The 23,495-nt window shown below is 38.0% G+C and overlaps 1 protein-coding gene and 1 long non-coding RNA gene across 3 annotated transcripts in view; both read right to left on the bottom strand.

The window, feature by feature from the left end:
* Nucleotides 1-2,607, bottom strand: part of NCKAP1 (NCK associated protein 1) — a 99,612-nt gene extending 97,005 nt beyond the window's left edge. Inside the window, exon 1 of the mRNA XM_040643154.1 lies at nt 2,485-2,607. Within this exon, the coding sequence (XP_040499088.1) occupies nt 2,485-2,592 (108 nt within the window). The 5' untranslated portion in view covers nt 2,593-2,607. The remainder of the gene's footprint in view (nt 1-2,484) is intronic.
* Nucleotides 2,608-7,527: 4,920 nt separating this feature from the next.
* Nucleotides 7,528-18,301, bottom strand: LOC103659647. 2 transcript variants are annotated; one of them, XR_005838221.1, is made up of 5 exons: nt 18,179-18,301; nt 14,045-14,119; nt 9,199-9,255; nt 7,797-8,381; nt 7,528-7,685 (listed from the first exon to the last, which is right to left on the bottom strand). It is a non-coding gene; the product is annotated as an uncharacterized LOC103659647 (long non-coding RNA). The 2 variants fall into 2 exon arrangements; XR_567572.2 differs by having other exon boundaries at nt 7,528-8,381.
* Nucleotides 18,302-23,495: the final 5,194 nt, after the last annotated feature.

Raw genomic sequence — 23,495 nt, 5'->3', positions numbered from 1 at the left:
AAAAAGATTAGGTAGCTCAGACTGTCATAAAAATGCAGACTGCATGAACCTTATAAACACATGGTGAATGAATCTTACTCACTTTTTTTGGCAAGATTTTTGAACAAATGTTTCAATCCCTAGCCAGCCAGGAAGATACGCCAGTCTTACAGACAACTCTATAGACTAAAAGATTCAAAATCTATCTGATGCGTTTGTATGCAAAATTACACAAGGAGAGCAAACCAAAAGCTATTATTAAAACTAGACCAAGATTATACACACACTCATATGTTAAATACATACACATAATATAACATAAATTGTGTACTCATCCATTCAACAAGACTTAACCGAAGACTTCGTGGACCAGGTAACGGCCCTCCCTGAGTATTCCTAATTCAAAAATGAGTAACACTCTCCCTGCCCAGAGGGAACTTACAACCAGGGAAGGGAGACAAAATATTCCTCAATAAACTGTGTGTTAAGTGCTGAAATATAACATTTCAATAACTCAAAAATATCTGACACTTGGATGTAATAATCATATTCAATCCATTTTAAATTTCAGTGGCTCAGTAGCACAAAAGACTAAAGTTTCTCAAAAGAGGAAGTGAAAAAATATGCTTTTAAGGCTGTGAACTGAAATAATAAGAGTTGAAACGCTTAAAATTTAGTTTAATCTTATGTACTTTATGAAGGTGAAATAGGTAACGTTTGGTTGTATTTATACCATAAAAATGTTTAAATGCATGCTTAAAAAGGAATTGTGCCCAAAAAGCCAAATCACTTTTGATGTTACTCTCACTTCCTCTTCTGAAAACCATCAAAACCATTTCGTTTAACCACAATACCACAGGTCTAGTAATTTTTAGTACTGCTTGACTTGCTCGTTTTTTTGGACAAAGTTCATATAGGAACCAATTTCAAAGTTTGTTAAGAAGCATAACTTCACAAAAAAGTTGGGGTCAATACAACCTGTAAGTAATACTACCAAAATTAAGTTCTTTGCAACTACATAAATTTATAACCAAGGCTGTTGGGTAAATGCAGAGAGCTTCTTTATAACGATACTGAGCTCCTGCCACATAAGATGTAACAAACTGAACAGACATGTTGCAGTTACTCTCCAGATTTTACTGTGCTTAGAGGCAAACTAATCTTTCAGGTAAGCAACACGAACATAAATCATCCTTACCCAAAATCTATCACTATTAAGCCAGGACAGTCTTCTCCTTTAAAATTTCAATAGCTACATCAAATTGTTGGAATAAATCCGTTTTATACTTGAACCTCATTATATGGACTTCAAAAAAAAGTATTTCTTCAGCAGCCCTAATTTACACACGTTATAATTCTACTATAGTTAAGCTAAAGGAAATACTCATGATATATTAAAAAGCCAACAAAAAATAATTATGAAGACATGACATCAAATACACATTGGAAACTCAAAGGATGTAGACTGTACCCAAAAATCTCTTTAATTTTCTCTTTACCAAGTTCTATGAAACTTACTAACCTTGCCTTAAAAGGAAAAAAATTTTGGTTCGTTTTCTCTTAAGATAAATTAATACTCTATCTTTACATCTATTTTTCTTAACTCCAACTCAGTCTTCCATTTCTTAATCTGTTGAAGCCATTTAAAGACTTTCAATGGGCCTATTAGCTACAACTAAGCAAATTTTTCTTGAATGTTATAAACAAGCAATAATAGCAACATATTTACAGTTTTAATTTTGTACCGATACCGAACTTTAAGAAACGGTGTTTCGGCACTATAAAGGTTGGAAAAACTAAGATGAGGAGGAGTAAAGAGGGATGGGAGAGAAGGTTGTTATTCCTGTTCTAGTGACTCACAGCCCAGAAGTATTTCAGAAGAAAATTGGTTCCACCCTCACTTCCCCCTCCTCTCCACCCTCAAAATGAAATAATTCCAAATTGTCAGCATGCTCTCAAACGACTTTTATTTAGCAATCTAAAGTGGCGAGTGGAGATGCGGGGTTCATCCTGATTAGCAATTCCCTTCCCACATTCACAAACCAAAAACTGAGAAAAAATTGCTACCATCTCCGCCAGATTCCTACCATTCAGCCTCAGTTATGGAACACCCAAGTTTTCCTATGCTCTCCCCGCCCCCATCTTGCCCCCCCTCTACCCTCCCTTTCCTGTTGACCCCGTTCCGGGGGCGGGGGCGCAGAGGAGGGGGCGGCAGTGGCGCCCCTCACCCTGTGCCCGCCCGGCCGGATCCCACCGCTGGGAGCAGGGAAATGGCTTCTCTCTGCCTCCGGCCAGCCAGCCACCGGGGGGAGGCGCCGGGACTCCGCATTAGGCCGCGGCGCATCTCAGCGACCCCGGGCCGGGTCGGGCCGGGCCTGACGCTGCATTGCCGTGATTTCTGCCGTGGGCGCCGCCCGCTGCCCCCCACCCCCGGTTCTCCCCCGCCTCCCGTCCTTCCTCCGCCTGCCCGACGCCCCCGCCGCGGCCTCGCCGGCCCGTGCGCACCTTTTTGATGTTGTAGAGGCGAGTCAGCATGCCGACGCCCCGGTCGTTGAGGATGGTGAGCTTCTCCGCCAGCTTCTGCTGACTGGGCTGCAGCACGGAGCGCGACATGGTGGTGGTGGTGGTGGTGGTGGTGCTGCCGCGCCGCCGCCGCCGGCCGCCTCGCGCCCAGTCACCGGCCCGCGGCCTCCGCGTCAGCCTCTCTCGGGCCCTCCTCCCCCCAGCCCGCGACCTCCGTCTCAGGGGAGAGCGCCCATGACCCCTGCACCCCAATCCCACGCGGGTGACAGAGCGAACCCCGGCAAACGCCTCGGGGTCCCTTACCCCGCAGCAGCCCGCGCCCCGGCAGCCTCCTGCCTTCCGCCCGCCGCCCTTCCGTCCCCACCCCCGGCGCTCTCCGCCCCAGCCCCCACCGAGCCGCCTTCCCCGGCTCCTCCACTAGGTGTGGCGGCGGCGGCGGCGTCTCCGGCGGCTGAGAACGAGGCAGCTTCCCGCAGCCCAGGACGAGCGCTCGGTCACCTGATCGGCTGCGCCGGCGCCCCCGCGAGGCCGGACGAGGAACTGCGCCTGGGGGGCGCCCTCGCCCACCCCGCCGGGCAGGCCGCTGCCGCCGCCGCCGCCGCCGCCGCCGCCGCTGGGGACCGGACTCCCGCCCCAGACCGAGCCCTGCGCGCCCACTGCGACTGATCTCGGCGTGGGAGTCCTACGCCGGGACCGAGTGGGGTCGCATTTCCATACTCATCCCTCTTCGCCCCACACCCCTCTCTTACAAGTTCCCAAAAGTTGCCTTTCCGCACCACCTCCCTAAAGAAAACAGCAGAAGCCCGGAGGGCGGGAGGGGAGCGTTTCAGGCGACTTTTGCTTAAGAGTGGGCTGGTGGCTCCAAGCTCTTTTCCTCCCACTGCTTGACAGACGCTCCCGGCTGAACACAGCAGATGTTGTGCTCCGCGAGGCGGGCATCGCCTCTCCCATCCTCCCCATCCCATGCCTACTACCCTGCCTCGAGGCAGTTGGTGAGAGGAGGTCGGAAGTGAGGGCAACTCAAGTTCCTGAGATAATCGGAATCCGGAATTTGTTGACTAGTGGCACCCATCCGGAGAAGACTCTAAATAGGCCCTGGCATGAGGGAGGCAAAAAATAAATGTTCAATGAGTGAAGAACGATCGCATTTTTTTCTTGCCTCCACCCTTAAACCCCATCCCTTCTTGGAAACATTCTACTTTTTCATCTCGTTGTTGTGTTTTTCCTGATCAGTTTCTTCCCGGCCGCACTTCAAGACTACGCCCTCTAGACAAATGTTTTAGACTTGGTTCCAAAAGTGAACAAATCAAGGACTTAGGTAATTGGCTTGAGGAGTTCTAGCCAAGAGGATTCACATTGCTTTGATAATTTCTGCCCTTAATTTCCTTCAATGTGTTAATCTTTCTATTCTATTCATTAATTTTAAGTGAATGCCAAAATGTACTGCCACCTTCAAAAAACCATTCTAAGAGTAAGCTATCATTGGATCAAAACGCTTTATGAAAAAGAAATTGTGATGAATAGCTTTTTTAAAAAATGTTAAGGGGTGTCTGGGTGGCACTGGGTTAAGCCTTTGCCTTCAGCTCAGGTCATGATCTCCAAGTCCTGGGATGGAGCCCCCCACCTATTTTGAAGATAAATAAAAGCTTTAAAAAAATTTTTAAAGGTAGGGTATGTATTATTCCTACAGAAATCTTTAATATCCTGACAAGAGGAAGGGAATGGACTGAATGCATTAAGTCCAACATCCCCCACAAAGTCAATCATACTTGACATTGTGCTTTAAATTCTACAAATAGAACTTCATTACCTTGAATGAAGACTTTATGCCTAAAGAGTCCTTTCCTTTTTTTTTTTTTTTTTAATTCAAACATCTCAGGGAGATGACCTTTTGAGCTTTTCTCCAGTAACAGGTTGGGGGATTTAATTTATATGGTTACTTTCAACCTGATAGTTAAAATTTTAGTTTAGAGGAGGCAAGCATCTGGATCCTGCCACAGTGAGAGCAGACCTGAGAAAAGAAAAGCTGCATGAGGGATTTGGGACAGCCAGATAAGAAAATCAAAAGATGGTAAATGTTGAGGGAAAGATGTGCTCTTTCAGGGGACCACAAAAATTTAGCTAGAGGCAGAACTACAGAGTCCTACCAATGAAAGTTAACATCATTCTCTAGTTTTTCAAAAGTGCTATATAGAGAACAAGAAAATGGCACCATATTATAATTTGAACACAACTATTATTCCTCAAGAAAAGCCACTATCGTGTTTCCATATGAACTTGAACACTTGTACCTGCTTATTGAATACCCAATAGAGGGAGAACTTTTTAGATACTCATCCAGTATTCAATTTTTATCATAATTTCTAGACAGATTGACCCTAGACTGAATGGAATATACCTATTTGAGTTAGAGATTGGATCTAGATGAAGTATTCATAATTCTTGCATTTTTTCTATATTTTGCATCGAAAAGCATTGTTACTAGGATTCAATACTTCCAGTATTTGCCTATATGTATAAAAAGTATACTATCAGGGCTAAGGTAATTATATATTTTGCCATGAACATATGATTTTACGGCAATTGTAATTAGTAGATATCATTCTATATTTTCTTTCAGTTCTTCAGTCTTTGGAAATATGTTATACCATGTTAATCAGCCTATAAAGCTATTACAAAAAATTGTGCCTGATGTGGTTTTTTCCTACCATAACTTTTTGGAAAAGCATAAAATTTTAAAAATGATTAGGAAACTAAATTTTAAAAGCATTATCTGAGATTTTATTTCCCTCATCATATAAAGCATAGTCTTAACAGTTCATTTGGTACTAAAGATTTCCAAGCAGTTTCCCTTCAGTTAAGAGATTTCTACTATTTTGTCCCTAGAATATATTCAGAGATCATTAAAATTATAAGCCTTCAGAGATGTAGAAAGTAGATAATAGCTTCAAATTTGTAGTAATCTTAGAAAATTAACTAGTAGAGTCCAGTATGCCTAAGAAAGTGTGAATTTTATTGTATATAAATTATCTCAATAAATCTAATTCTTAAAAAGCTATATATCTACATCTGAAATATTATTTTTTGAGGCAAGTAAAATGGTACTCACTCTAAGGAAATTAAGCATTTGGAAATCCTAACTGGAAAATACTTAAATTGGAGGAGTGAAGTTGGCTCTACAGAAGAATTATGATAGAATTATAATTTGTGGTCCCCAAATATATTTTACAATGATTCAATTATATAATTCTACTCCTAAAATTTCAGAAACTAATCTATAGCACACAGCTCTTTATATAGGTTTTATAAAACACTCGATCATTTACAGTAACAATTGTGGATGGATTTAAAGAATATTATACAGTTCTATATAATATATTAACTAATCAAATACTTAAAATGTGCAGAGTACTGTTCTAGAAGGAGATATGAAACTGTGTAAGATACAGATTTTGATTTCCCTGAACTCACATCCTGATGAGAATAGAAATATGCATAAGGAGATCTAATATGAGGCAGCCTGAGTTACAAGACTACAGAAGACCTAAAGAGAACAGTTTCAAACTGAAGCTTCTAAGAGCCCTTTTCCAAATAACTTACATTTGAAATTTGAATGAGATGAAGTCTGGGACTTATAAACCTGTAGAAAATGACATTTTATGCACAAAGTTCAACCTTAGTAAATGCAAAATAGCAGGAAAATAATAGGAATGTTCATGACATACACAAAAGACACAATGAGAAATAAAGATGGAAAGAAAAGTGGAACAGAAAATACATAGGCTTATGAATGCTAAGGCAGGAAAAAGAATGCCATGGAGAAGAAGAAAGATAGGGAAAAAATGGGAGAACAAAAGGTGATTTGGGGGAACTTGAGGATAATAAAGATAGTTTGAAACAGTTGCTGACTGTGACAAGGATTACAGTCAATATGTCAATATTTCTTCAATATTTATGGTCTCTTTCTCCCCTCGAAATAAAATAAAGACTACATTTCCCAGCCTCTCTTGCAGCCCACTGTGGCCATATGACTGATATTCTGGCCAATAGGATATAAGCTTTCAAGAACCTTCCGTAAGAGACTGCTGCCGCTTTTCTTTTGCCCGTCCTTCTACACTTACTTCATTCTCCCATGAAACGGGGATGCAAAGACCACTATCTTGGACCATGAAGATAATGGCCACATACTAAGGATGGCAAAAATAGACATGGAAGGCGTATGTGGACCTTTTAGAGCAGAACTGCCATACCAAGCCTTGCCTATCCTGATCTGGATTTTTGTGAAAGAGAAACTTTTATTTAAGCTTCTTTTATTTGTTTTGTTTTTTTATTACAGCACTTGATCCTAAATATTAACAGTTTTTTTGGCCAGTATTATAATATCTCTACTAGGAATCAAATAAGGAATAATAATAAAATTTAACATTCAAGTGTTTCCCCCCTATGTGTTAGGTGCTACTGTTTGAGTTACATTTTCTCATCTATCTGTCTCAACAATCCTTTGAGATATTATCATCCTCATTTTACAAGTGAGGAAACTGGAATGTAGATAGGTTTTTTACATTGCCACAGAAAGTGTTACAGCTGGTATTGGATCCTTTATCAGTCTGACCAAAATTCATGCATACTCTTAATTACTGTGATGTCACTGAAGATCAGTTACATGGCATAAATTTGTCATGTACCCCAGTGAATAATTCTAAAGTTTCTTCTAAAGTCCCTTAACTGTGCCCAAACCTTTATAAATAATCCCTTCATTAAATTTTCTTCAAATAACAGCTAGACTCTGTTGTATTTTCCCCCAATATACCAGCTTTTTAGATAGCTTTCTTTAGCTTTGTTTTCTCCAGAAAATAGGATGAAAATTATTTCGGTATTGCTTTTTGCTAATCATGAAGAATATTTCGGCATACTTATTAAAATCACTTACGTGACCCAGCCTCCTTACTGAAAGCAAGAGAGAAAAATTGACAAAAGGCATCTTTTTGAGTTCTTGGAATAAAGCCTTTTAATTAGGATGTTTCTTGTTGAAGGTAATGTTCCACTTATTTTTAAAGACAGATGCAACATTTTTCTTCCCCATCAGACTTCAGAAATAGATTTCTCCCACCCTGAAAATGGTGCGGCAGGTATGTATTGGTTTTGTCCGTCCTCCATCCCTTCCTTTGGGAAACAGCTACATTCTGACAGAATTGAGTGCAGAAAGAGAAAAGTGAGTCAGGCAATGGGAAGGGTCAGGCACATATAAAATAGAAATTAATGGGGACCCATGGGTGGCTCAGTCGGTTAAGCACCTGCCTTCAGCTTGGGTCATGATCCCAGGCTCCTGAGATCAAGTCTCGCATGGGACTCCTTTCTCAGCAGGAAGCCTGCCTCTCCCTCTGCCTGCCACTCCCCGTGCTTGCTCTCTATGACAAATAAATAAAATCTTTTTAAAAAGTTAATGGAGTTTTGTAAGGAATTGTCACTTTTAAAAATTGTTTTAAATACTGCATGTAGCTGGACCATCGTGCAAACAGAAGAACCAACACTGAGTGAAGAAGTGTGGAGAAGGACAATAGAAGATTGCACTGTTGTTTAACAACGGTCATAGAAAGGATAGACAATAACATACATGATAAATCAATACTGCAAGTTCTGTTCCCCTACATCCAAAGACAATCAGGTATGAAAATTTATGCCACTAGAAAATAATTAGGAACGAGAATAGGGAAAAGGTGGAGCAACAGTATCCCAGTATCTATAGTAAATGAAGTAAGGAGATAAGACTTAGCCAGAGACTGCAACTTGGTATTGCAAAGGAGTAACGAAGACGGGCTTAAATGAAACGTAAGATGTCTCCAGTAGTCCACAGAAGAGATGCCAGAAATAGAACTGCTCTGAAAAGTTCAAAAAAACAAAAAAGAAAGAAAGAAAAATAAGTTACAGTGTTGATCTTGACCATTCATATCCAACTAGTTTCATTTTTTGGCTTGCAAGATCTTTGATAATGCACTTCACACATGTTTATTTGTTTCTGTTCTGCAAAACTAATGATAGATTTATCTTTCCAAAGAACTTCAGTTTTCCCNNNAGAAAAATTCTATGGTAATGAAAAATTTCATTTTATGATTGATTTTAATTCTTCCTGGTTATTTTCACAGTACAAAGGGTTTGTGAATTTTTTGGTTTTGTTTCAGATATGTGTTATGCTTAGACTTACACTTAAATAGTGAATGATGAGATACAAATCAGTGTATACAAATATCAGTGGATCTTTTTAGTTTAATCTTAAGTCTTCTTTAAATATGATAATGCATAGAAAATTGGCAAAGTCAATGCTAGAACAAAACTTGAATTAGAATACAGGATAAGCCTATTATGATACTCAAGTTCCAGATGAACATATAAGACCCAAAATATTTACATTTAGTCAACCCCAAAAGTAAACAGTCTTGCAAAAATTTGGAAGGATATTGAATATACTCAAGTGGACACCCAAGGAATGGCCTAGACTGTAGACACAATTTGGGATCATCACAATACGGATGTTATTTGAAGCCACGGGAATAGACGAGATCATTTTTGGAACAAGTATTTTAAAAAGGAAAATAAAGCCTAGTCTAAAGCCCTTAGGAACTTCAACTTTTAAGAATTGAGAGCCAGCAAACTGAGACTGAATAGAATTGTGAAAGGGACCAGAGACTGGGGCAGTACCTGGAGGGGTTGAGGGAGGGCTTTTTGTTTATTTTCAGTGGTAGTTGCCAAATTATCCTGTAGAAAGAGAGATTTATAGCTCAGTGCATGGAAATAGGATAATCAAAAGAGCAGAAGCTTTGGGGCACCTGGGTGGCTCAGTTCGTTAAGCATCCAACTCTTGGTTTTGCTCCAGGTCTTGATCTCAGGGTTCAGGGATCAGGCCCTGCTGTGCCTCCCCACCCCCCCCCCCACTTCCCACTCAGCATGGAGTCTGCTTGAGATTCTCTCTCCCTCTACCCCTCACCCCACCCTGGTCTGGCACATGTGCGTGCTCTTTCTCTCTCTCAAATAAATGAATAAATAAATAAAATATTTAAAAAAAAAAAGAGCAGAAGCTTTGGTAGAAGAGGAAGGAAAGAGATGATGGGGAAGCAGATAATATAGAGCCAGACTGATATTTGATTGGGGGTTGTAGGGAGAGACAAGGTAATGATATTAGCTAACATTTACTGGGTACTTGCTACGTGTCATGTTCTATTCCAAGTGCTTTTCAGGCATTAATGTGATTCATATTCATAACAAATAGTTCATTAGCCTAAATAGAACGTCATGTGTCAGAAGATGTTAAATGTTCATTTGAGTTTGGTGTTATGTATTTACATGGTTAGCAGAACAAAGCCTAAGCTCTGAGGTCAGACTGATAGAGTTGGATCCTGCCTTTGCCACATACAGCAATGTGACTTCGACCATGTAACTAAAGCTCTCTAAATCTCAATTTTTCATCTTAAATTGGTATAATTGTACCTACCTTACTAGATTATTGTGAGGAATGCGTGAAATAATTTTTAGCACTGTACCTTACACAATTCAGTGAGAATAAATGTTAATGGTCATTACCATTATTATGGCTATTATTATTATTACTGTCCCATTCTGCTCAGTTGTGTAATTTTCTGTATTGATAATGGCACAAAAAAAGATGGAAGTTTGTGGATTTTTCTTTTTTTAGGTGAGTGCAAAGGAGAGAGAAAGTAGCAAAGGAGTTGAAGAAGTGGTTAGGGAATAACATAGCTAACTCGAGCTTTACCATTCGACAAAAAAATAAAAAGCCTACCTAATTGTATTAACATTGAGTTGCTTGACAAATTCTTATTTCAAAGTAATAATTTCTGAAAATGATATTTTCACTATTTCATGTTAGACACACACCAAAATCATTAAGCTTCTAAGTGTTGATTATGTGCAAATGTTAAGGATGTTAAATTTGTTCTTAATATAAAATATACATTATGCTAAAATATTATAAACTCATTATAAGATGATTTTTCCTCCATTAAAACATCACTGAAGTCTAAATGTTTATAATAAGTCAGGTGTTCGCTGATGCTTAAATTCAAGTTTGTATTCCCACTTAAATTCAAACCCAGTGTTACTTAACCACTATCATAAAAACCAAGCTGCTATTGTCAAATCCTTTTTTTTTTTTTCTACTTTAAAGCTATGAATATACAACTCCCCCACCTGGATTGTTTGCATGTTAAAGTTTGACCATTTCTTCTATTATTTGTAATTACTTCAACTGATTACTATTTTTACAACAAAACTTTAGAATCAGAATTTATTCAAATTTTTCACACTTTTTGTATTTCTCCCATTCCTAATGGTCTTTATTTGTGCCATATTTGAAATGATAGGATAAGCAATTAACTTTCAGTTTATAAAGAAAGGAAAACCACTTCTCCTAACTAGTTGTATATTATCACTTATTTTATACAGTAGATTCCACATTTAAAATATTAGGAGCATATTAAAGCAAACTTTTGCATATACATGTATATATATAAATACTTTCTTGTGTCAGATTTTAATTTTGGAATAGTTTGATGTGAACAGTAAACACTTGTAAATTGATTTAAATAGAAAATAGTTACGTGGTTCTGTCATCTAATATATCAGCTAAAATTGTAGCCACTTAATTATAAACTATAGAACTTCTAAACATCAGAAGAGAACTTTGGCTGTGTAATCAATTCTGGAAATAACGGAATTAGTCTCGGTCACTCTCTTGTTTTAAGAGAGGATGAGATAGACTTAAAGCCCATGAACTGAATCAAAAGAAAGGAATGAAGTGAAAAACTCATTTTTACTGATGTCCTCCAAGGAGTTGAAGCAGAAACAAAACAAAGCTGCAATCAGTTTTTCTTTATGTGTTGATGTGTACAGACCAAATTAATTCTTGTTTCTAAGGTTCCTAATTAACTTTGGATCCTGGACCCCTTTGTAAATCTAATGAAGCTATGCATCCTATCCATAAAAATATACACATTTTTAGCACAATTTTAAAGAGTTCATGGACTCATTAAAGCCTCTATGCAGCTTCACAGACCCAAGATTCAGAACCATTTTGGATGATAATGAGTCCACCTGAAAAGGCATAACAGGTGCAATTATATACCCAAGTAATCATGTGGCTAGGTGTCCAGGTTTAACCTGACATAAATGTTAAAAGACAAACTTTTTAGACCATTGTCCAGAGATGTAAAAAGTATTTTTCCATTTTTTTTAAAGTAGGCTCCATGCCCAGTGTGGAGCCCTACGCAGAACCCAACACAAGGCTCGAACTCACACCACCCAGAAATCAAGACCTGAGCGGAGATCAAGAGTCAGACACCCAACCTACTGAGCCACCCAAGCACCCTAAAAAGTATTTCTCCTTATCACTTCAATGCATTACGACCAACTCCATGATAATCTTTCCACAGACGTCATAGGGTAGCCTTTGTAATCTTATCAGGCTAATATCAGAACTAAATATCCCACTGCAGATGGATGACTCAAGTTATCTGCCTCCTCTGGTTGCCAGAACTTTGGCACCTACAAGAGAAGGTGGGAATGAGAACTGAAAGCAGAAAACTCAAGTTGTTTTTTCTTTCAGTTGAATACCTTGACTAAACAGTTGAGTGCAAGGAAAAGATGGAAACCGCTGTTTAGCACTAAGCCTTTGAATTGTGTGCAAGTTATCATTTGCCTACATATCCCTTTCTCCTATTGTTATATGTAATACAGGGTTGGCTGCCTCCTTAATGAAACGTGCAGTGTTTTAAAGAGATCCCGTGGCTCTGCACATTACATAAACCATAGTTAGTCGGCCTCCGAATGATTGCAGAAAAATTGTATATTTAGTCTCAGAAACCTGCTGCTTAAAGCAGACTCAGCCAGCTTTTCAGTTTTCAAAGCTGCTCAGTATAAACCAGCACATTTGGAAATCTGTTGCTGATACACCCTACTCATACTCTATTCATAAGAAGTAAGACTTCGAAAACTTAACTTGAGAAAGAAATGGACATAGGATACATGAAAGGCTCACAAAAATGGAAGAAGCAATGAATTCTAAGAAAATCCACTATTGGTTGGTTTTCAAATACGTGGACATTAACATGACTCTGAATGTTGATAAAGTACTCTTGTTAGTGAAATAACCCCTCTCTTGGATTCTATGCCAGGTGGCAAATTCCCACTCTACCAGCATATAACTGGCCCTATATTTCACACTGCTAATGCTTTTCCAGGTAAGCAAAATGTAAATATAAAGTAAATGCAACCACCACCACTACCAGCATCATTTAACATTAAATAACAGTTTGATACAAAGCAATGGACTTGACTATCCGATTGTCAGAGTTAGGTAAAGTGACTCAGATTCTTTGAGGTCATGTAAAAATACAACCAAATACTAGGATGAAGGGATTATTTTCCCCTTACCTCCATGGGAAACAGATTAACTTAATTCATGTGAAAGATTGATTTTTCTTTTATGTCTCTTTTATTTCACAAGGTATTTATTCAAAGAGAAGGTTTTTCTAAATTTTAACTTTTTATTACAAATGGTTTCAAACATAAAAAGAGTAAAGAAGAGTATAATAACCTCCATGTACACATTACCCAGATTTGACACTTAACATTTCCAAAACTTAAATGTAGAGAGTTTTAATTTGTCTATAATTTAAACCAGAATTTTTAAATTTATGATAAATAATAAATGATAACATAAATAATAAATAGGAACTCTTGAAGAGATCACTGAATTATTTCTTTTCTTTTTTTAATTTAAATTCAATTTAATTAACATATAGTGTGTTATTAGTTTCAGAGGTGGAATTTAGTGATTCATCAGTTGCACACAACACCCAGTGCTCATTTCCATCAAGTGCCCTCCTTAATACCCATCACCCAGTTACCCCATCCTGCCACTTTGAATTATTTTTTTAAAGATAACTAGTTAGGAGCACCTGGCTGGCTCAGTTGGTGGAGCATTTGATGCTGATCTTGGGATTGTGAGTTCAAGCCCCATGTTGGGTGTAGAGATTACTTAAAAAAAAAATCTTAAAAAAAAAAAGTCAACTAATTATTGTTCCCTCGGGAGGGACCTGAATATCAGCAGTATTCTTAAAGTGGGGTTAATTTTATTTTCACATTTTTAGTGGTAATGTTTAGACAGATTTTTAAAAGAGGAGACTGTGAGGATAAATATCAAAGTGGCATGCCTAGCAATAGCCAAACCAAGTGGTAAAACTTAACTAAGATCAGTTAAATACATATCTCTTTACCAAACTGAAACTAAGCTAACAGCATGTGATTATCACAGTTATCTGAGTACTGCTCCCTCAATCTTCGTTTGATCAGACAAACAAATAAAGAATGCACCCAGTACATTCACTGTGCTGAGTCACTGGGTTGGAAGAAAGATAAATCACCTATTAACAATGACATATTTTTCTTCTAAGTGATTCACAAGTCTTTGAGGACTGGCAGGCACAAAGCCAACAGGACTTGTGTTACCTGTCCTGTCTACGATAATACTTACCCAGGGCTTGTTCTGTAAATTTTGATCTCAGGCAACTTTGACTATGAGAATTTGCTCATGTAGAAAGCTCTCTGGCTGGTACGTAGGTGTAAGTAAAAAAAAAAAAAAAAAGCAAAAACAAAACAAAAAAAACCCACACATTTTTAAAATCAGATAATATTCAGCATCATAGCAAAATATATTATTAATCAAAACTTTTTTCGGGTTAGTATTAAACATTTGCTAGATATTTACACTAATTGACAAGAAAATTACAAAATCATTTTGACTAACTCGGTCTAAGAATAGTTTTTCCTTTTTTCATCTCCAAAAATCATGGAATACCATTTTTTCTGGCAATTTTAGCTGTAGCTTTGGGAAGTTTAACTTATGATATTGACAAGCTTGATAAGTATACTCCTCATTTATTTTTTCTGTAGTAAATTTTAACTCAAGCCTAAGATTCACTGTAAGAGAAAGAGCTACAATAAAAGAAAGAAATATTAATCTTTATAATTTTGTGTTGTCCATAATATCAAATGCCTTTTCCTCTCTATAACACAAAAAATCCAAACTGCATTTTCTTCATGAATTTACAATATGGGAAAAAAGGAGATCTCCAAAATTTAGAGCAGCAAAACTTCATACTTTGGAAAACAAGAAAAATTAAGTTTAAAAATAAGCTGGTTTTGCAAAAAAAGACCACTTTTATACAGTGCTGTAACCCTTTTGGAGATCAGTTTGGACATATGTGCGAAAATCCTTTAAAATATCCAAGACTTCTTTTTTTTTTTTAAGATTTTATTTATTTATTCGACAGAGATAGAGACAACCAGCGAGAGAGGGAACATAAGCAGGGGGAGTGGGAGAGGAAGAAGCAGGCTCCTAACGGAGAAGCCTGATGTGGGGCTCGATCCCATAACACCTGGATCACGCCCTGAGCCGAAGGCAGACGCTTAACCGCTGTGCCACCCAGGCGCCACAAAATATCCAAGACTTCTAAATACAGATATATAGATAGATAGATATAGATATAGATATTGAATTTATATATATATTTATATATTCAATTTATACTCAATTTATATATAAATTGGAATGTTTCCAGGAGTCAAAAATTGAATATTTGACTCCTGGAAACATTCCCTAAGAAAAAAATCCAAAATGAAAATAATTTGTGTGTAAGGATACTATTTATAACAACATAGATTAGATACAACCTAAATTCTTATAGATACAGGAACTATAGCATATCCATACCAAGAAATTTCTAAGCAATTCTATGTCAATGAAAGAAAACAAGGATATACAGGTCTTACTAAAACCTGTTATATATCTGCTGCTAGCTGAGGCTTGTGTAGAAGTCCGTGGTCCTCTACTAGTTTTTGAGAACTACAAGGTGTGTGTTTGTTGGTAAAGTAGGCCCTATAATAAATGCGTGAAGATCACCAACCAGATGGGATACGAGTAACACTGTAAGCTCTTGACACTTAAAGTATTATAGTATTACCTTCAGTTCAGATTCTTAGCAGAAAAGAGAAAGTGGGTGAAATACTAAACTAATACTCTCAGGCCCCTTTGAAAGTACTTGGGTCATAACCCAAGATTCAGTAATTCAGATAAATGGGCCTTCAGCGAGGGAGGGGTATTTGGAAGCTTGAAGGTCTAAAAAAAAGGGTCAAGACAAGACAAGCACGGTTGTTTCAAGTCCCACTTGGCCTCTGGACAATGACTGATAGAGCTGGACTTCTGGGATACAAAATCCACTAACCTGTGGGAACTAAAATGAAGTTTCCACTTGGGGTTCTTTGTATTCTCTAGACACACACAAAGCCCAATGCTAAAATCATCCCTTTCATTGGTTGAAGAGGCCATTGCACAAACTATGCCTTTTGTAGGCATTCTGTGGTGCTGTCCTACCTTTTTAAAGTCCCCAACATTCTTGAGGTGAGCCAAAAAAATGTAATGGCACTGATTGCAAAGGTTGCTTTTAAAATATACTTGTATCCAAAAGGTAGACACAAATTCTCCAGTCCCTCTTTTCCTTTGTTAGCATAGATCAGGTCACTAGGCAGCCTTGTACCGAAGGGGAAGACCTGAGAGGAATTAGTTTGTTTGAGAGGGAGTCTGGGTTTGGCAAGAATAACAGTGATGGTTTCGGTGGTCTGGCCAAGGTGTGCTGTTAGAAGCACCTATAACCGGATTAGAGAAAGAGGAAGTTTCTGCTCACTGAAGAAAACAGAAGAGGAGGACATATCAGCATTCAGATGAACTCTGAGAGAAGACTTGATTCTCCAAAGGAAGGAAACTATTTAAAAAGAATTCTAAAGGAGTTGGGCCTAGAGTAAGGATTGCTCTCAAGGACAAGTATGGTGCTACAATTCTGCCACAGGCTGCTCTAAATTAAAGTTTAGGAAAACTACCTCTTCCCCATCCTTACAAATCTTGGAGGACAAAGAATGTACAGGGCCTGGAGGTTGTTGCAGTGGGGGAGGAGGAGTGGTGGAGAAACTAAAATCCAAGGAATCAGCCTTCCATTTCCCAGGAACTGAAAATGGGTTGGGTAGAATCAGCCCTGCTTTTTACCATTCTCTCTATTCTGATGCAGCCCATCTGAGGGTCACAGAGACTTTCCCAATCCCTTGGAGACTCAGATATTGAAACTCCAACAGAGAAAATGTGGAGGAGTATTTGTGAAATGAGCATCTTTGAAACCATAGAAAGGATTTTCCCCAATGCAAGAACTCCATTCAACTTGTCCTCATTTTAGAAAATTAAGATATTCTAATTAACGTTTAGAAAATGTAGACAATTTATAAAGGAAAAAAGACTAAAAATTTGGAATTTGTAAGAACAGCAATCCAGTGATTATAGTAAATAGTTTTAAAACTCTCTTTTGTAACGGGGGGTAAACAGAAGGGGGAATGAATCATGAGAGACTATGGACTCTGGGAAACAAACTGAGGGCTCCAGAGGGGAGGGGGGGTGGGGGATTGGGATAGGCCGGTGATGGGTAGTAAGGAGGGCATATATTGCATGGTGCACTGGGTGTTATATGCAAACAATGAATCATAGAACACTACATCAAAAACTAAGGATATACTGTATGGTGACTAACATAACATAATAAAAAATTATTTTAAAAAATAAATAAAAATTAAAAAATAAAATAAAACTCTTTTATAGGGGTGCCTGGCTGGCTCAGTCAGTAGAGCATACAGGTCTTGATCTCAGGGTCATGAATTCAAGCCCCATGTTGAGCATGAAACCACTTTTTAAAAAAAGTGTAAAAAGGTGCATTGCTAATAAAGAAGACTCTTACAAACAAAAAACAACAAAAACCTCTCCTTTATCTAACCTAGTAAGGAGAAAAAAATTGCCTGACTTAGATTTCAATTGTTTTTATTTTCCAAGCTCATGTTCTCATGAGGTTTCAAGTTGAGTAGAGAAATCATAAAATCATGAAATCTTAGAGCTAGGAGAGACTGGCAAGATCGATGATTTCTTCCTCTTCATTCTATAGCCAAGAACTCTCAAAAAGGATAAATGGCTAAAGTGTAGGAAGCCAAAAGTTGCAGGAGAAGCAGTAGGTGTAGATAATCCATAAAATGAAAATGAGACCAAACAAAATCTTGAGTTTATTATAGAAATTGTTAATTGCACTTAACCGTAGTTTCTGCACGGATTTGGATACGTGTTCATTGTTTCTATTTTTGTTGATTAAGGAATGGATCAACATTTTTCAAAATTATTTTTTGCTGCTACAATGGAAATCTACAAAAATGGGTAATAGACTATTTTGGGATCATTGTTCAGAAGTGCATTTATCTTAGAAATGGTTACCATGGAGATGAGCACACATTGTGTGACTCTACAGCTTGTGAGTTACAAGTCATCTATGCTACTAAGACATAAATAGCCATACATAGGCATACATGCACACCAGCCCATGCACACATGCACAATTAAGTTATATTGTTCCTCTCTTTTTGTAAAATAATAATAAAACTCCATGCAGTGTTGATCTCTGATGGTGAAAGGACCTGCAAACTCTAGACATTTTAAAATGTTATATTGTATAAAGACATAAAATCACTTTTTAAAAACATTGTAACAGTAGCCTGAATCAAGCTTAAAGACTAATAACGTACTTACCATGTAAAATGAATAATGAGGATACACTTCTTAGATATCACTCCTCTTTAAAGTAGAAATGCAAAAATAAGGAAGTATGATGGGGTGCCTGGCTGGCTCAGTCAGTACAGCGCGTGACTTGATCTTGGGGTCATGAGTTCAAGCCCTATGTTGGATGTAGAGCTTACTTCAAAAAATAAATAAAATATATTTTTAAAGATAAGAAAGTAAAAAAAACCCAGAGTATATTATTAAATAGTTATTGAGTTGTTTTTCCCAAAGCATTCAATAATATTAATACTGATAATTATTAATATTAATAATAATTAGTTATTAATAATAGTATTAATAATATTAGGGCATAGTTTTCTGGCTAGTCTTTCTCTGCCGGCCTCTCTTTCCTTTTTTTCACTTGTTTCCTTTTCTTTTTTTTTTTTGCTTTTGTTTCTCCTTCAATAAATACAATTTTTAAGATGCTTAAATTCCCAAGACACAGGCCAATTTCAGATCACGAAGGTATATATTCTTTTTTTTTTTTTAAGAGAGAGAAAGTTGGGGGGGGCGAGGGAGAGGGAGAGACAGAATCTTAAGTATGCTCCACGCCCAGTGTGGAGCCTGACATGGGGCATGATTTTACAACCCTGAGATCATGACCTGAATCAAAATCAATACTCAGACACTTTACTCACTAAGCCACCCAGACTCCCCACAAAGGTATATGTTCTGATAAAAGTTAACTTGTTTTTATTTATTTTATGTATTTGGTTATTTTTCAGTAATGGATATTTTCAATTTTTCAAATAGGAGAAGGGATAGTAAAATTACCCCCCCCCCACGTACCCGTCACCCAGCTTCAGTATTTACTGACATACAATTCTGTTTGATTTATAGCCCTCCTTCCTCCAACATTTTAAATCAATTCTACTAGCCAACAAGAAAACTTTTTCCTCCATAATTTGATTTTTTTATACTTTTCTTGGAAACTTCAAAGGTTTCCTTGTGAATAGGGTACAATATGAGGTCCTAAATTCAATAGCATTAGTAAGAATAACTAAAACTAGAATAATAAGGCTTCCTTGGACATTCAAACATTGAATACACTGATGATTAAGCCCCATTTAGCTTTGAAGCACTGTTGGGCTCTTTCTTATGCAAAAAGAAACCTTTTCTTATGCAGCATAGTTAAATTTCTTAGACTAATTAATGCATATGTATTTAAAAGTATATTTAAAGGAAGTTATGAACCTTGATTTGTTTTATAGAAACACAAGAAATATACATTAAATAAACAAAACCAAAATGTGTTTTTTCTTTTTTCCCCAAGACAGCAATTTTAACATATTTGATTAGTAGACGAATACTTTATACTTGCTAAAAAGTACATAAAAGGTATAGTACAACTATAGAACAGCATATCATCTTTTGTGGTCTTTCCATAAAAAATAGTCATGTAAAGTTTCTCATTATTTGCTGCTTTTTTCAAACTGAGTCATCATGTAGTTTTAGAGCTGGGGAATATTCTTCATTTGAAAAATTAACAAGATCAAAAACCGAGATCAGCAAAAAATCTAATATAACCTTTATTCCCTGACTTTCACTTCACTATTCTTACAGTCTGCTTCCTAGAATTTCAGCATGGAAAGAGTTGTGAAATTTGCATTTTTTCCCTATATTCATTGATCCAATATGCCTTACTATCTTCATGCTAAATACTTATTTATCAATGTATGTAAATCCAAATCTTTAAAATCTGAAGTCTTTCAATCTTGGTCTTTTAAATCTAAGCATCAGGAGTAAAAGACTTAACTATCATCAAATGAGCGACCTCTCAGATACCAGAAAAAATCCTTTCACTCTACATAGTCTCATCCCAAATTAATTAATATAGTTTTAAATAACCACTTTTTTAAAATATGAAATGCTTCACGACTGTGTGTGTCATTCTCGCAGGGGACCATGTGAGCCCTTAAGTGTGAGTCTTGCCCTTGAAGGACTTTTTGGAAAACCATATAGTGAAGTAGAACAAGAATTAGATATCGAGTCAAGAGTGCTGGGATCACGAGCAATGTGTCATTAGAAAGATCAGTTTACTTCTCTGGACCTTGGTTGTTGTTATGTAAAATGAAGGGCTGAGTTGGGTAGAGTCAGTGAGTAGAATTAGTGTTTAAGGGTCCAATGCTACTGCAGGCATGTTAGTATTACAGTATAATCAACCAGGACCAGAGGTATGAATGAGTAATCAATTCTATCCATCCTTTACAGAGTGATGCAGTGCAAAGAGTGTGGGCTTTGGAGTAAGATGGAACTGTATTCATCCTTGTTATTAGACTCTTAGAAACAAACCCAAACTCTGTGACCAAAGGCTAGGTCCTTATGTTCCAAATTAAATGTTGTTTTCTTTGCAAACATAGTAGATAATTATCTACCTCACTGGGTTGTCATGAGGATTGAATCAGATATTATTCCTATAGTGTTGGGACATAGCATCTGTTCCCGCTGAGGAGGACTTTAAGTCCAGTAATAGTGCTCAGTCTTCATCTTAATTAACACTATCAGCAGCAGTTGACAGTTGATCACATTGTCCTCCTTGAAACACTTTCTTCATTTGCACTCTCTGACTTCTCCTCCTTTTTCCCTCCTATCTTCTGAACCTCTCCTTCTTAGTCTCCTTTGCTGGATCCTCCTCATCTTCCTCACCCCTGAATGAAGGAATACATCAGGCTTCTCTATCAGTTTTCACTACTAGATCATACCTAGTGCCATGGCTTTAAAAGACATCTTTATTGATTATTCCAAAGCCTACACCTCTGGCAGAGATCCTTTCTATGAAGTCCAGATGCATATGTGCAGCTATGCACTTGACACATCTATTAGGTTAATAGGCATATTAAACTTAACATGTCCCAAACATGTCTTTTCATCTCCACATCACCCCTTTCTTGGTAAATGGCATATCTTCTCATTAGTTGCTTAGGCCAAAAATCCTTGTAATTATCCTACTCTCCTCCACATTAATCTGCTAATAAATCCTCTTGGCATGGTTCTCATATTTATCTAGGATCTGACTACTTGTTCTTCTCCTTCTGCTGCCATTCTAGCCCAAGCAACTGTCTTCTCTCATGTGGACCATTGCAGTAGCCCCCTAACAAATCTCCCTGCCTCCATTTTACCCCCTCTCCTCACAGCAGCCAGAAAGATCTTTCTGCAGCATAAGCATAATTTCACGTCGCTTGTCACCGATTGGGTTTCTTTGGAAGCAGACTGCGGTAGGGTTCTGACATGCAGGACTTTTTAAAGGATTGTCCTTGGTATCAACATCTGCGGAAGTGAAGGGAAGGATCAGGATTGGGCCGACAGAGAAGTCAAGAAGTTACGCATGCCCAGTGACAGGCTTGGCCAACTACATGTTGGGCTTCAGAGCTACAGTGCCCTTCAGAGTTGTTTCAAATTGGGTGAAGATGGCCAGGCATTTATGCTTTCTCATCAATCAGTCACAGATGTGGTCTACCCTGTGAAAGGCACAACCGAAGGCAAGGCAGCCCTCTGCAGTTGAGTCAGTCCCTAAGGGGACTGTCAAAAGCACTACCAGACAACAGGCATTCACTGAAGGAGCATCTGGGCAGCTCAACACAGGATCCACCACTTCTCTCCCCGTTTCCCTCCAGTGGCTTCCCATCTCACTCAGAATAAAACCCAAAGTCTTTATCATTTTTCTCTTGACCTCATCTCTTCTCTTCCCTTTACTCACACCCAAAGGCTACATTAGCCACCTGTTAAGTTTCTGGTATATCTCCATCTCTTTCCTCCCACCAGTACACTTCTGTTTCAGCACTCGCTATTTCTTCCATCTGCAAAACTCTTCTCCCAGATGGCTGGGAGGGTCTGGCTCTTGAACTTTATTCAAATCTCTGCTCAAATTTCACTTTATCGGAGGGGCCTTCTCTCACTGACGCATAGCAGATAGTTCATTGCCCTTTCACTCTGTTTCCTTATTTCACTTAATTTTTCTTTTTAGCACCTAAATCATGACCTAACAAGGTTATATGTTTATTTATTGTCTGTTCCCTCCGCTTGGATACAAGCTCCATGAAAGAGGGGACTTTTATTTTTTACTCAGTGCTATATCCCCAGTGACTGTGACAGTGTCTGGCACATAGCAGATACTCAATAAAACATTCGTTAGCTATCATTTTTGGGGAATGGGGCACCACTTCAAAGAAAATAAGAGCTAAGGCATTGGACTAAAACAAATCTAGGTTTTATTTGTAGTTAGAAACTTAGAAGCTGCGAAGTGTAAGATATGTTATTTGCTCTCCCTGCATCTGAGTTTGCTCAGTTGTAAAATGTAGATGATTCGTGATAGACTTGTGGTGAGATCAAATGGGATAATGTGTGTAAAGCATCATTAAGCACCTGATGGATAGCCCTGAGAATCTAAAAACTGCTTGCAAGCACAGTTCCTATCAAGTGGGAAGTGCTCAATAGTTGATAGTTTTTATTGCTGTATGATAAACATATGAAATAATGTGTAGCTAGAATTGATTTTGATGAACCTGTTACCGTTTAAATGGTGCAAATCATTTTCTCAGTTCTTCATTCTGGAGTGCCTTGTAGATAGCTTGGGCTTATATCTCACCGTTCAACAGGGACAAATTTGGTTTTTTTAATTCCACATCAGAAAACTTCAAAACAACAAAAACTTTGATATGTAGTGTTGGGAAGTTTTCATTAAGTGCAACTTTTTCACTTTATACATGTGTAAATACACATTGTGTGTAACACTATCTAAAATTGCATTTTAAGAGGGGTAAGGAAAACTCCTATTTAATCTCGTGATTTCTTTTGCAAAACAAACCATTCTTTTGTAAGCAGAATCATCATTCCATAACTGATCTGTTTCATAAATTCGCATGCCTGCGTACCCATTTCTCTGAAACTATGTCCGATAGACTTGGGGAAATGCCTTACAAAGAGCGTATATTCACTGCATAAAGGACTCTACCGATAGCGAAAACGGAAAATAAATTAGAAAACATGTTCCAAGCTCCTCTCAACCACATATAGGAACTTAAATTATAAAAAGCATTTTTGCGGATTTATCTCACAAACTCACACAACAGTATTTATGCACCAACCGCCCGTTAACAGTAACAGCACAAAACGTACAAAACATAGGTTTAAGACTATCCCTGATACTTACAGCACCAGCGCGTTAGTTTTAAAACAAGCGGACAAGAAAGGTTCCGCGGAAGGGAACACTTTGCACTACAACTTCCCCCTCAGCCTGAAAGCAGCAGCTATCCCTCCTTCAACCCGTTTAGTTTATGGTCTCTACAAG

This window comes from Ursus maritimus, unplaced genomic scaffold (assembly GCF_017311325.1).
Source record: "Ursus maritimus isolate PB19 unplaced genomic scaffold, ASM1731132v1 scaffold_1, whole genome shotgun sequence".
In the NCBI taxonomy this organism is placed as follows: Eukaryota; Metazoa; Chordata; class Mammalia; order Carnivora; family Ursidae; genus Ursus; species Ursus maritimus.
The sequence above is the reverse complement of the archived record's forward strand: the minus strand, read 5'-3'. Positions and strand labels throughout refer to the sequence as shown.